Below are 12655 nucleotides of genomic sequence, written 5' to 3'. Positions count from 1 at the left end.
GTGTCCAGCCACCAAGGAAAGAACAGCGTGTGTCCCAAAAATCAGCTGGTGGGACAGTAAGGGTGAGTGAAGCAAGGGAGGCTGTCTCAGTGCCAGCACATGCTGTGGGAACATGGGTTACGAGCCCATGTGCCTGGTATCAGCTGCTGAGGCTAGGGGGGCAAGCATATGCATCTTCCCTGAAGCCAGCATGCATGGTGGGGTATGTGTGCAATTTGCTAGCAAACTTCAAGGTGGACGACCCAGCAAGTGCGAGGCCCTGGATTGGGGTGGAGGAATCAGTTGGGCAGAGAGTCCGTGCTGGCATCTGGAGGGAACCACAAGCGCGGGGCGACTGTAAGACAAGTGTGCAAGTGCACACATCTGTTTGCTAGTGAGCAGCAGCCTGGACCAGCCTGCAAGTCTGCAGAGCAGTAGAGAGACCACCATCCAGGCAGGGGTATGGCATGGATGGTCCATGCCAGTTGTCCACAAGTGGAGGAAAGGGACTTGGGAGTCTGTAGTTAACTTTTAAGCAAGTCCTGGTAGCATTACACAGGGGTGCTGCTGAAGGCAGCACCTTGCCTGTGGCAGTCTGTGTAGGGGTGGGATGTGCAGGTGTGTGTGCTGCAGTCTCTCTCCCTCTCTCCAGGATACACACTCAGACTCACTAGCAGTGGAACCTACAAGCAAACAGGAAAGCAGCAGCCATGTTCATCAGCCTGGGACAGAGAACCCTGGGTCCCCTGGCTGGGCTCCAGCAGCTGGGAAGGAGGAACTGCCAGGTCCCAGAGCTGTTGAAGGCAGCTGCTGCTTATAACATCCCTTAACAGATATTTCTTCCAAGAGCAAACATGGCTTAGTAAAAACCGTCATTCAGCACTGTTACTCACTGGCCACTGAATCCTCATTTCTCTTTTCCTGCTGTGACAGAAACAACCAACAGACATTGTAGCCAAGAGTTTTGCTTAGTACTAAAAGCTTCACAATACTTGTTTAGCTGATTCGTTATCCTAAAAAGGTCTCTAATTATCATAAATATAGTAACTTGAATAGGTCAGTTATGAAGAGGTATATGTAGAACAGCAGGATATGAGTCATTTGATTCAAACACAAATACTTCACCCAGTTAGCACCATTTCCAGTCAACTATGAATTATGGTTCCCAGAAAAACTATTTAGCCTGCAAGTGTCAATTTTATTTTTCCAGGGACTATTCTTTAGAACAATCTACACACTTTGCCAGTCTAAACACTAATATTTAATGAAAATTCTCCATTTTAAGGAGCATTTTGAACTTTAAAAAGAATTCACTCATGAAGGCTTACTTTTCACATTGTCCAAAAGTATAAATATTTATCTATGTAACAGATCATAATCTTCCCACCTTTAAAGTTGAGTATGTATATGGATAATGATAAGCAAAGTAGCAGACATCATCTTTATGTTGGAAAGTCACTGTGAATGTAATTGTGTAATAAGATTTTCCTTTCTGACCTCCAGCAGCAATTGAACTTCTTGAAAAGTGATTCCTAACAGTAAAAGGAAGGTAATAAATACATTAGAATAATTTTTTTCATACCATTAATTATTCCTGAACACACATTCTAAAAGCCAGGAAGATTTTTAAGTGATTGTATTTCTTTTCTGTGTACATCCAGGTTAAATACACTGGTTCCCACTATGTGTAAAGATACTTTATTATAAACAAAAACAAGTAACAAAACTAAAACAAAAAGAAAGAAGTAAACAACAATCTATCAAGAAGAGTAATGCATGGATATGCTGTACCATATCATCCTGTATTCCAGAATTGCTCTACAATGATTACACCGTAGAATACAGGAGCCTAATTATGAGCACTGCATGATCAGTATTACTGGAAGTCACTATTAAGATTTCAAGTAAGCATGCATACATACATTCCCTTAAAAGCTTCTCTGGAACAGTATGCAATTTCTGACAAAAGTATAAAAGATGAAGAGCTTAAATATTAGTAGTATGCTAACAAAATATGATCCTATATATTTTGATGACTTCTGTTACTCTCTGTAGTAACTCAGGAAGAAAAGCCTGTTCACAACAACTGGAATAGAATTATCAAACTCAGAAGCACGTATTGCTCCACAAAAACTGTACCTCATACTAATCTTCAGTGTAAGATCTGCTGTATGTTTGATTGATGTACTTACTTATAATAACAAATATCTGTCCCAACACGAGTCCAACATGGTCGAGAATTTAATGCTTCTTGAACAGAATACATGAGGGGCTGCATACCTTAAAGAAAAAAAGACATCTCACTATAATGCTTAGCATTAAATATCAAGATCTTAGCAGTAATGGATCACGTAAACACTTACTTGAGAGTCTCCAAACTACCTATACTCATTTACTCACTATCATAGAGTATATTTTCATGAATGCCTGAGCATTGCACACTCTTTCAACCAGGTGACAAAAGATTCTTCCCCCTCTCCCCTCATCATGCTCTAATTTTCAGAAAGGAATAAATTAAAGAAAACAAAAGAATCACAGCTACAGAAGACCAAAATTAAATGTTTAAATAAAAGCCGTGGTTAGCTTGAATGGTAATCTACAAGAAGTCTTGGGTCGCACTCCATCCAACTCACCATTAAAAAAAAATTCAAAGAGAATCCAAAGATTTGATACTATCATCCATTCTCTGGGATAGCTCGAAAATAACTGATGTTTCAGGACAATTATATTTTTTAAAACAGTAACTCTCGATGTTTTTTGGAGAGTATACTTAATTTGAACACTTAATACAAAGTTAGAGTAGAAAATAATACATATTAATTAAACATTATTTATTAGTTAGAAAATTAGCCAAACACATTGATTGATTCAGTGTACTTAAACCAAAAGTAACTATCAGGTAAGTATATGCAACATATGGATAAAAACTAGTAAAATTAAAAGCCTCTTACTACTGGTCAGTCTACCTTGTAGTCTTGCATCAATGTGAATTGTACAATTACGACAAAGAAGAACATGATGTTACTCTGTTCCAAGAGTTTGAGGATGGGGTGGAGAGGGGAGCTTCTTCTCCTTCTCAAAGGATGAATTTCAGAAAATCCAGCAGGAAAAAAACCTCACAAAACAAACAGTTTTAAGCTGAATGACACACCCTTCCCCATCACCTCCAAGAAGCGGAAGAAAGGCATATTCAGCAAGCCAGTACTTTTGGATGAGGTGTAAGCAGTAAACACTACTTCTGCTTTGGCCTCACTTACAATAAAATTTCATTTTAGAAACTGACAGCCAGTGTTTTAAGATACTTGTTTTCTTTTTAATGGAAATTTGTCTGATCTGACATAAATGTACTATTGATCTCAGGGCAGAGGGAAACAGATGAGCTGTCGAATACAGATATTTTTCTACATATTTCCTTTCAAAGTATGGAAAATGTATCTTACCGTAGTTAAACTGACTGTTTGACTTTTCACAGTTGATGATGTTAAACCGGTAACCAATGCCAGTTTTCATTCCACTAACTTCAAAGTAAAACCATTGATGATAATGATTGCTATTTATATCCGAGTTCAGAATTAGATCATACTCGTTTCTAAAGATTAACACAAACAAATCAATCTTTTTTTAAGAAGCAGAAATAAAAGGCCTATTTCACACATAGTGAAAAGAAAAGTTGAAATATCTTACTTTCTGATCTGAATAACTTTGCGCAGGTTTCCAGATTCAAATTTGGAATTAAACTTCAAAACATCTGCTTCCTCTGGTACAGAACAACTGCGAGTAGAAAAAGGAAAGGGAACAAAATAAATAAACAACTAAAAAAAAAATTCATTAAGTTAATTTTAGCTCTGATTTGCTAATTCAGAAATTAAGTTGAACCTTCCTTTAAATACAGCCTGGATAGCAGAAACACTGTTACATCAGAGGAATCTGTCATTGAAGTCTGTCATAATAGTACCGCTTTAAATATTACAAATCATATCACAGGGAAAGTAGAGCAGGTTTAGTGTATTTGATGAATATTGTTTCCAGAAGGGGTAAAAACTTACCTCATGTTATCAAGGTCATACACAACTCTGTCTATAATATCATTTTGATAAATCAGTCTTTCAATATCTTGAGAGATTTTTGTCCTACAATAAAAAGCAGAGCTCTTATTTAAACTGTTGCGTACTGTTTCCAATTACAAAAGAGGAATTACCTCATACAACAATGAAAACTAACAAAGTTGACATGAAGACTGTGGGACAGATTTTCAGAGAGAGCTCAGTCTCACCCCCACTTATGTGCACAAACTGTAAGTGTACTCCAGTTTAAACACCTGCATTCACAGCTGACTGAGTCCAATTGTATGTGAGAGAACTGAGTTTTCATGCACAAAACCCACTGGGTTTTATCTTGCAGAAAAAATGCACCATTTCATACTTTACAGTAGAAGCAGGAATTACTCAAACATTACTTATATTAATGCTTTAATCCAGGACAGCACTTGATAACATTAGCAACTTACATGAGTCCTACTATAAGTAAAATTAAAGAGTTTTAGAGAGTAGGTCATGCAGTGAGTCTGTTAGTGCACTAGCTTTTCAACTCTAGAGATCTAGGTTCATTTATTGACTAGGTAACAAATAAGAATTAATTTGGTGATGTCAGCCAAATGGCAGGTGTATGTTTATCCAGATCATAAAACCATTGCACAACTGGCAGTATGTAGGTCCTGGTTTGGAAAAGTAAGAACATGTTGCAGTTCAAGAATGAAATATAGTGGCAGAGCTGTGTGGAAAAGCTTGCACAGCACCTGCAATAAGAAGAAAAGGAGGTAGATTAACAATGAAGAATCCAGGAATAGAGTGGTAAAGTAAGTTCAGGACAGAAATTCTCCATTTAATTAAAATAAATGTTGTCAACAAATGAGAAAAAGAAGGTAAGTGCACAACTCTAGTGTCTCTTATTAAACTAAAACTAACTGGAAAAGAAAACAAGTCACAACTCCAACATACTGACAAAATTGTAAAGAGGCTGACTCACCATAATCTATCTTAATTGGTTTCAGCTCAGGGCAGAACTACAGATTTTTGGTTTTGCACTTGACCTTACACAACTCCTTAGATCTCAGTACACCTCAGCTCTAAAGAGTCACAATACTTCCTGTCATCACAGGGGTTTTGCCAAGACAAAATCCATTAATGAGCATCAGATGTTCAAATACCATAGTAATAACCAACACAGACAAAAAGAAAGAGGGAATGGAATTCAAGCTGCACACAAAAAGAAAAAGTAATAGAGGACATTTTCAGATTCTGAAAAAATCAAGAGAAAAGAGAAGCTAAAAAAGAATATTTTAAGATAATTAAAGGAAAAAATACAAAAACAACACTGTTGATGTGGAGCTCTGTTTATAGATTAGTCTTTTGTGGATCCTGATTTACCTGATGATCACTTCTAAGTGTCAGATGATTAGGAAATACTAAAGTGTAGAGAAAAAAATCCTAAAATTTTAAGGAATGGAAAAAAAGTAGGAATTTAAACCCAAATTTATAGTGTATTGAGATATATAATAATAAATAACCCTTCATTTATTCTCACTGACATTTTTCCAGACGATAATAATTTGGTGACACATTTGGTGAAAATTACATGCTGCTAAATGTAAACAAAAAAGCAAAAGCACTGCAAAGCACAAATTCAAAAACATTGAACCTCCTAGCATATTGCAAGACTAAAAAAGCACACACACACACCCCCCAAACCCCACACCACATTTGTCTAATAGTAAAAAGAAAAACCACTAACTCCCCACCTCAGCCTCTCACAATGTTTTCTTAAATTACAAGGATGGATTAAGGTCACCATTTTTCTAAAGATGACTTAGCTGGTGAGCAGTAACTAACTGCTTACATTAAGGAGAACATAAATCCCACTGAATGCCAAAAGAGTTTGGATACAGCTTTGTAGAAGACTTAAAAGCTTGTCCATCTTCCCTACCAAACTCATTTTCACCATCTTCCTATAAACTATAAATTCCTGAAAAGATTAAGCCCTTTTTAAACAGGTACTTTCTCAGAAATTTGTTACATTGCAGTAACAAGACTGAGTCATTTGTAGAAAACTGAATTCCTAGAACAGTGCACCTTAAAAAGGTAACACAGGATTTTTTGATACAAGTTTGGCAATATCACCTGATATTTCATTCTTGTTTCACACAAGATCTAAAAAAGTTACTTTCAACATGGAAAATACAACAAAAATAAAACATTTAAAAAGTAAAACAAAACATACTCTAGAATTACTTTCATGGTTTAGAAACTAGCTTTATGTACAACCACACAAGTAAGTTCGTTGGTTAAAAGTCCGAGTTAATACAGTGTTTTATATCTAAGAAGAATGAGCATTGGACTAACAAATTTTATCTGACTTCACTCAATTTTACCCAGGAAAATTGAGAATTATTAACCACTACAAAAACATACATGAAGATTTCCAAGGTTTTTCTTAAATTGCAGTTCTTAGGTGATTTCTGACTCAGGACTATCCACCTTCTAAATCAGCTGAATCTATCTAAAAAATAAGCTTATAGGAAAGCTTATTCTCCTTCAACATTGAACAGTGTTTTCTAGTAATGGTATAGTCATTATGTCATTAGTGTGTTGACACTTGTTCATTGCACTAGAAAGATCACTTCTTGATGACACATGTGAAACGGCTAAAGGATTTTAACTGTAGAATCTAAAGACACTTAATCTCTTAATTGTGTTCTTGTTTATGGCTTTGCATTGATCGATGCCAACTCACCTACCTTCAACAGCTTTTCACTGAAAATAGTTTTAGATGCCAAAGTAAACATTGTAAATGTGCCTGTTAATCTCATCCTAAAGATTGTTTCTCAACAACAAAAAAGGAGTATGGCAACTCACCTCTGCACACCATATGGCCTTTCCAGAATGGGCTCCTTAAACGGGGGTGGAATATGGCCAAAATAATCCGGATAGGCCACTTCTGAATATTCAGGAATAGACTTTGTGGTTTTTACCATTTCAATATAGAGATCACAGTCATGAACTGGCGATACATCGGAAACCTCAAGCATGACTTGTTCTCCTGATGAGCTAGATCTGGAATCCTCCTCCCCCTCTGAATCCACGCCAGTGCAACAGAGTTTTCCCAGCTGGACAGATGATCCTTCAAAGAGGCTGCTTCCACAGGGTGAAACATGTTCGCAAGGTTTACTACAAGCAAGTGTGGTAAGGCTAGTTTTGCTCTCCTTCTTTATGACACACCCTGTACCATAATACTGATCATTTTTTGCACTGTTCTGCAGACTGATTCTGTCCAAGCCTTTCACAATTTCTTGGCTTAGACACTGGCATGATGAAAGCAGGTTTCTTTGATCACTTTGCTGATCTGAACTACTGTCTTTGATACTGCCTTTCTTTGGTAGCTCCAGAAAGGCTGGCCTCCTGTTGTACTCCTCTGTCAATAAAGGATTGACCTCCTTCAAAGCAACTCCTTTGGCTGACTGGTTTGCTTCAGCAGAGTGCTCCTCTCCTGCTGTAGGAACAACAATAGGTCCACTCAGATTTGCATCAGGTACAAAAGGCTTTGGTTCCTTGGAAACTAAGTCACATTCCTGAAAAAATAAAAGACAAAAAATGATTAAAAGATTTATTAAAAAAAAAAAAAGTAAGCAGTTCCTAAAGTTTCATTTATATCAGAAACCTTTCTCTTTTCATTGTATGTTTTGCAATAATAAAAAAAAGTGTAATTTAAAAGACAACAGTTATGTTTTAAACTTACACAAACATAACAATAAAATTTCAGCTTTTACAAGAAGACAGCGTCAAATCAATAAACATGTAGTTCATCAATAACAAATTACCAAGTCAATGCAGTTCTGCAGACTAAACCAACTACTTTATAAAGAAGTGCATAGCATTTAAGGCAATACTTAATAAAATGAATCTCTGTCAGAAATCTTGTGTCCTTTCTTACAATCTTACTTCCTGCTGCATGCAACAATCAGACATCAGAAAATAGCTTGCCTTTATATCTGCCCACAGTCCCCTTCCCAATCAGACTGAAGTAACCCATAACATTTAACTGAGTGAGTAACTAACTCACTACATAGCACCCTCACATGTAGCTCTGGAACCGCAGGCTCGTTTTTTGGCTAGAGGAGCTATCAATCCAAAAAAGAATGTCAAAATGTGCTCCAGAGTCAACCCGCCATGACAAGGAATGCCCTGGGATTCATACACTTTACCTGAAAGCTTTCTGAAAGTTCTGGGAAAAATTGCTCATACATTTTCAGTTCTTCTATAGGTCTTCCCAATTCCTGTCTAGGTTTCAGTTTATTAATATCAGTCTCAATATCATCATTCTGAAAGAGCACCAGAACAAATTAATCTTGCATGTAGAATTAATGAACTTCCGAAATAATTACATTCACCTTTTACTTCTGATACAGTCATGCTTTAGAAGCTGAATATCACTATTTTAAAGTTAGCTGAACTGCACCTTTCACCACGAAGGTTTAAGCAGCTCAGTTTTATTAGGTATGCCAAAGCTTCCATTTCAACATAAATATTACAAACATTTCAGTTTTCTTGCTTTCATACAAGTGTATTATGCACAGACATCAGAATACACTTTACATAAGATCTGTGCGTAATCCAACTATTGCAATCTGGAATGTGGATATTTCACCTGACTGCAGTGACAACAGAATAACTGCTTCTATGGAAGACAATCCCTTCATCAGGGCTCATGAAAGCCTTGAATAAAATCTGTCATTCCAGTCCATGGTCAGACAATTCAGTTAACTCATGAATATATGCCACACAAAAATATAGAATAAGGCAGTTCTTACCAAATGTCCTTTCATGCCCTGACTGGCAGCTGGAGAGACGAGTAAGACCCTCCCAAAGTGATACAACACCAAGAGACCTGGTCTCTATCTCTACAGTTGGCTGAACTTCAAAGTTACCTTGTTGAAACTCTGATCTGGTCAATTCCAGCCCAGAATGATGGAAAAAGTTAGAGCAGCTCCTTCCTACTGAGCAGCTTATGTAGGAATAGCAGGCTGAGAGAAATAAAGTTGGGAACCGAGCAATGCTAAAAGAGCTTGTGGTTCTGTTCCACTGTACTCCAGACACATCAAATGTGAAGCAAATAGGTTTTGATAAAAATCTTGAAGCTATCTGAACAAAAAGGTTGATATTTTCAAGCAGCACCCATCTTACTTAAGTTTCAGGAACTTTTTAATTTTAGAAATCGTCCTGAAATGCCCCTCAAAGTCCTTTTAACACTTAAAACATAGGGCTGTATACATGATTCAAGCAATTTTAAAAAATACAAATTTGTTACGCCTGGTTTTTGCCTGTTCGCTTTGTCTCATACCGACCTTAAAATGTTGGTCCTTGTCATCATCATTTTCAGTTTCAATTTCTGATTCTGTTTCAGCATCATCATTATCATCACTTTCATCTACTACATCATCCACTATGATACAAAAAAGTTTTGTAAATCAGATTATACATTTAATCCAATACATATGCTGAAGAAAATACTGTATTCTGGGTATATTTTCTTGAAAAAATTGTGAAAACTAACTAGTAAACACTAATTACATTCACAAAACAAAATGCTTGTTTGACAACACTGTAGACTCAATTTATTACATTTCCATCCAGTTTTAAGTCAAAACTAAAATCTCCAGTTTAAATAAAGCAAAACAAAACCAAAGAACACTGAACACCCCCTGTGAAATACTTTACAATGTGTAGGTGCCAAGAACATCTCAGCATGGCTTGAGGTCAGCACAAAATGAGATGGCTCTGACACTTTTTCCCAAAGTAATAATGATGACGTCCAAACTAAAAAGTGAGGCCTCGGCAGCTTTTAGTCATGTCAGCTAGTACTGACTCAAGTATCAAGGAACAGTGGGACAAAGCACACTCTTGCCCTTTTTTGTCTTGCTTAAATGGTGCCTAGCAATTAAAAAAAAAGTCAGAAACATATCACTGGAGAGCCAACCAGTACGGAAAACGCTCAAGAAGAGTGGTCACTGCAACTGCTTAGCACGGGAAGGTTGGGAACTTAATTTTACCCCTAAAACATACAGCAAGATGTCATTTTTTAGACATGTGGAACTATTTGCACACTAATGACTAATTTCTACTTGAGTTAGAGACCCAGTACATTGCAGGATCTGGGACTTCCTCCCTTTTTAACAAACAAAAACAAGGGGAAGCAAACTAATTGTTTATACATGACTAATGAGAATTGGGCTAACTCTGTAATGTGTGGAAGTGGGCATTAACATTACTTCTTGTAAGCAGAACTAGTAACAGATGTTCTGCTCACTAGTGGCAAATTTAATCTTTTTCTAGAAATCCCTCACGTTTGAGTACTGGGAGTTTTTTGACATGTTTTCTAGAAGAATGTTTTCCATGCAAGAAATTTGCTGATTGTCAGTAAAAGGCTCACTCAGAGCTTTACAATTTATACTGATTTTCTCGTGTATTCAGAATGATTACATGTATTGCTCTTACAATGCTGACTATATGAAATTATACTTTTAATAAACTCAGAACTGTACCCATCCTGACATTCTACATGTCTTTTAATACAGAAGTTTTTCCTTAAAAAGAAAATCTTATGTATCCTATTTCCTTAGGTTTTCCACTTATTTTTTAATAGATAACAAATCTGTTTATTTTTTTAAAAAAAAACAACTATCAGTAGACCACTTCAACAGAATAGAAAGTTTCTAAATAAGCATTATGGAATACCAAAAATACTCTATTAAGTAGAGGTTTAATTTCTGTGGATTTTGGAACACACTTCTAAATCTATCTTCTCCTTTAAAGACAAAACGAACTCTAAGCCCCTGCCGTCTGACCAATATGTACTCCACAGACTATGATCACATTTCATTTCGGATGATATCATGAATAAGAAGATATTAAGAACTCTGACTTTGCCTATTCATTTTAGAGTAACTTTCTGACAGCAACTTCATCAGTTGCTTAGCCAGGTACCAAGCTCTTTCACCATATCTGAAAACATATTAAACATTAATTACCAAAAAATAATGAAAGGTTTTCACAATGGGATGAATCTATTTCCTACAAAGCACCATACAAATGTTTTGCAGAAAAGTGTTGCCTGAAAGACTGCGTCAGTCCAAGAAAGCAGCTCTACTCTTCTCTTTATGCAAATGAATGAATAACCACAATTTAAAAAACAAAGCTTTAAATGGCATACGTTGCTCTAAATTCACAGCATCCAGTTCATTAGAGTTACAGAAAGAAATCAAGGAACATACACCCCTGTAAAACAGGATGTACACGACATTACATTTCACATGGGAGAATTTATGTGATGAGTGAATTAAAAAAGAGCCCATGTAAGTTTGTAGACTAATACGTACAGCCTATGCTTTACACTTCAGAGTTTGATGAACATCACATTTTAGTTCCTGTTTTATATCTCAGAAACATAACCATATTTGTGTAGACAAAATTTTCATCAGTTAAAATTTAACACTAGAAATTCCTGTTCCACACTAAGTCACAGACCCTTTGCCAGCTGAGAAGAGCCTCAGAGTACAAGTTTTAGTAGAGAACACAAATAACTGCAATTGATTACACCGTACATAAACCAATGTCAGACATATTCAAAGACAAAATATTACAAAATTACCGTACCATCAGGAGGCAAATTGTACAGTTGAGCCACAGGGCCACTTGCAGGAATAACTGGGAGTTGGAAATGGAACGCACTTTTAATAGTTGGTAAAGGAAGACGATTTTTAGGAAAACATTTTCTCATTATTAGGCTGGATGTGTTGACAAGGGGATCAAGAGTTCTTACTGCAAGGCACTCCTATTAACAGGAAAATAATGAAGACAAGAGAAAAGTATCTCTCAAACTAGTAGTCAAACTACATTTGTTCTACAGATTTCTAGAACTCACTAATAGCAATTTATTTTTTTTTTACAATAAATTCTGTAATGTCTCCCTTGAAGGTCAGAAGATCTTCTACCAACTAAAATTCACCTTCTTCAAAAACCTGAACTTCAAAATTAGAAAGATATTTCCCCCTCTCTCTTTTTTAAAATTAAGTTTAAAAGCCCCTCTCAGAGACAGTCACAGGCAAATAATAGCCAATATGAATTTAATTTTTTACTCTTTCATTCTACTTTAGCCAAGTACAGAAAATAATCCTTACCCTCACAATCAGGAATGGCTATGAATATCATAAAAGAGCTATGACAAATTTGAGGTCAGGATGTGTTTTTAAAGTCCCAGAGGCAAAAATAAGAACAAAACCACCCAACTGAGATGAACTTACTTGTGAAGTGTTGTAAAGAATTTTCATCCCATTGGCATCAATGAACGCTTTTCTTCCCAATTTGATGTTTGTAACACTTTTAATGCACTGTAAAACTCCTTTACGTATCAGCATATATCTGTGTCGACTATCATGACGGTGCCAATCAACATAAATTGTTAAAAGCACCTGCACATATCCTCTGTCTACTGCTCTCCTGGCATTTGTTTCTTTATAAAAAAAAAGTTAGGAAAGAAAATTAAAAATTGCCCAATGACTTGAATATTATTTTCAAATTGATTTTCAAATTATTCTTTTTGCCCAAGTAACTGAATTGTTTTATTT

General features: G+C 36.1%; 2 protein-coding genes across 2 annotated transcripts in view; both read right to left on the bottom strand.

Moving 5' to 3' along the window:
- Positions 1-12655, bottom strand: part of GOLM1 (golgi membrane protein 1) — a 217097-nt gene that overhangs the window by 110211 nt on the left and 94231 nt on the right. The window lies entirely within an intron of this gene.
- The window catches only part of AGTPBP1 (ATP/GTP binding carboxypeptidase 1), a 52053-nt gene that overhangs the window by 26331 nt on the left and 13067 nt on the right, over positions 1-12655 (bottom strand). Inside the window, exons 9-18 of the mRNA XM_086629030.1 lie at positions 12332-12540; positions 11685-11862; positions 9377-9474; positions 8237-8353; positions 6891-7603; positions 4026-4109; positions 3664-3750; positions 3420-3568; positions 2172-2259; positions 1367-1511 (exon numbers count right to left, since the gene is read on the bottom strand). Of these exons, the coding sequence (XP_086485156.1) occupies positions 1367-1511; positions 2172-2259; positions 3420-3568; positions 3664-3750; positions 4026-4109; positions 6891-7603; positions 8237-8353; positions 9377-9474; positions 11685-11862; positions 12332-12540 (1868 nt within the window). The remainder of the gene's footprint in view (positions 1-1366; positions 1512-2171; positions 2260-3419; positions 3569-3663; positions 3751-4025; positions 4110-6890; positions 7604-8236; positions 8354-9376; positions 9475-11684; positions 11863-12331; positions 12541-12655) is intronic.

Source organism: Tauraco erythrolophus, chromosome Z, assembly GCF_009769465.1.
Source record: "Tauraco erythrolophus isolate bTauEry1 chromosome Z, bTauEry1.pri, whole genome shotgun sequence".
In the NCBI taxonomy this organism is placed as follows: domain Eukaryota; kingdom Metazoa; phylum Chordata; class Aves; order Musophagiformes; family Musophagidae; genus Tauraco; species Tauraco erythrolophus.
The sequence above is the reverse complement of the archived record's forward strand: the minus strand, read 5'-3'. Positions and strand labels throughout refer to the sequence as shown.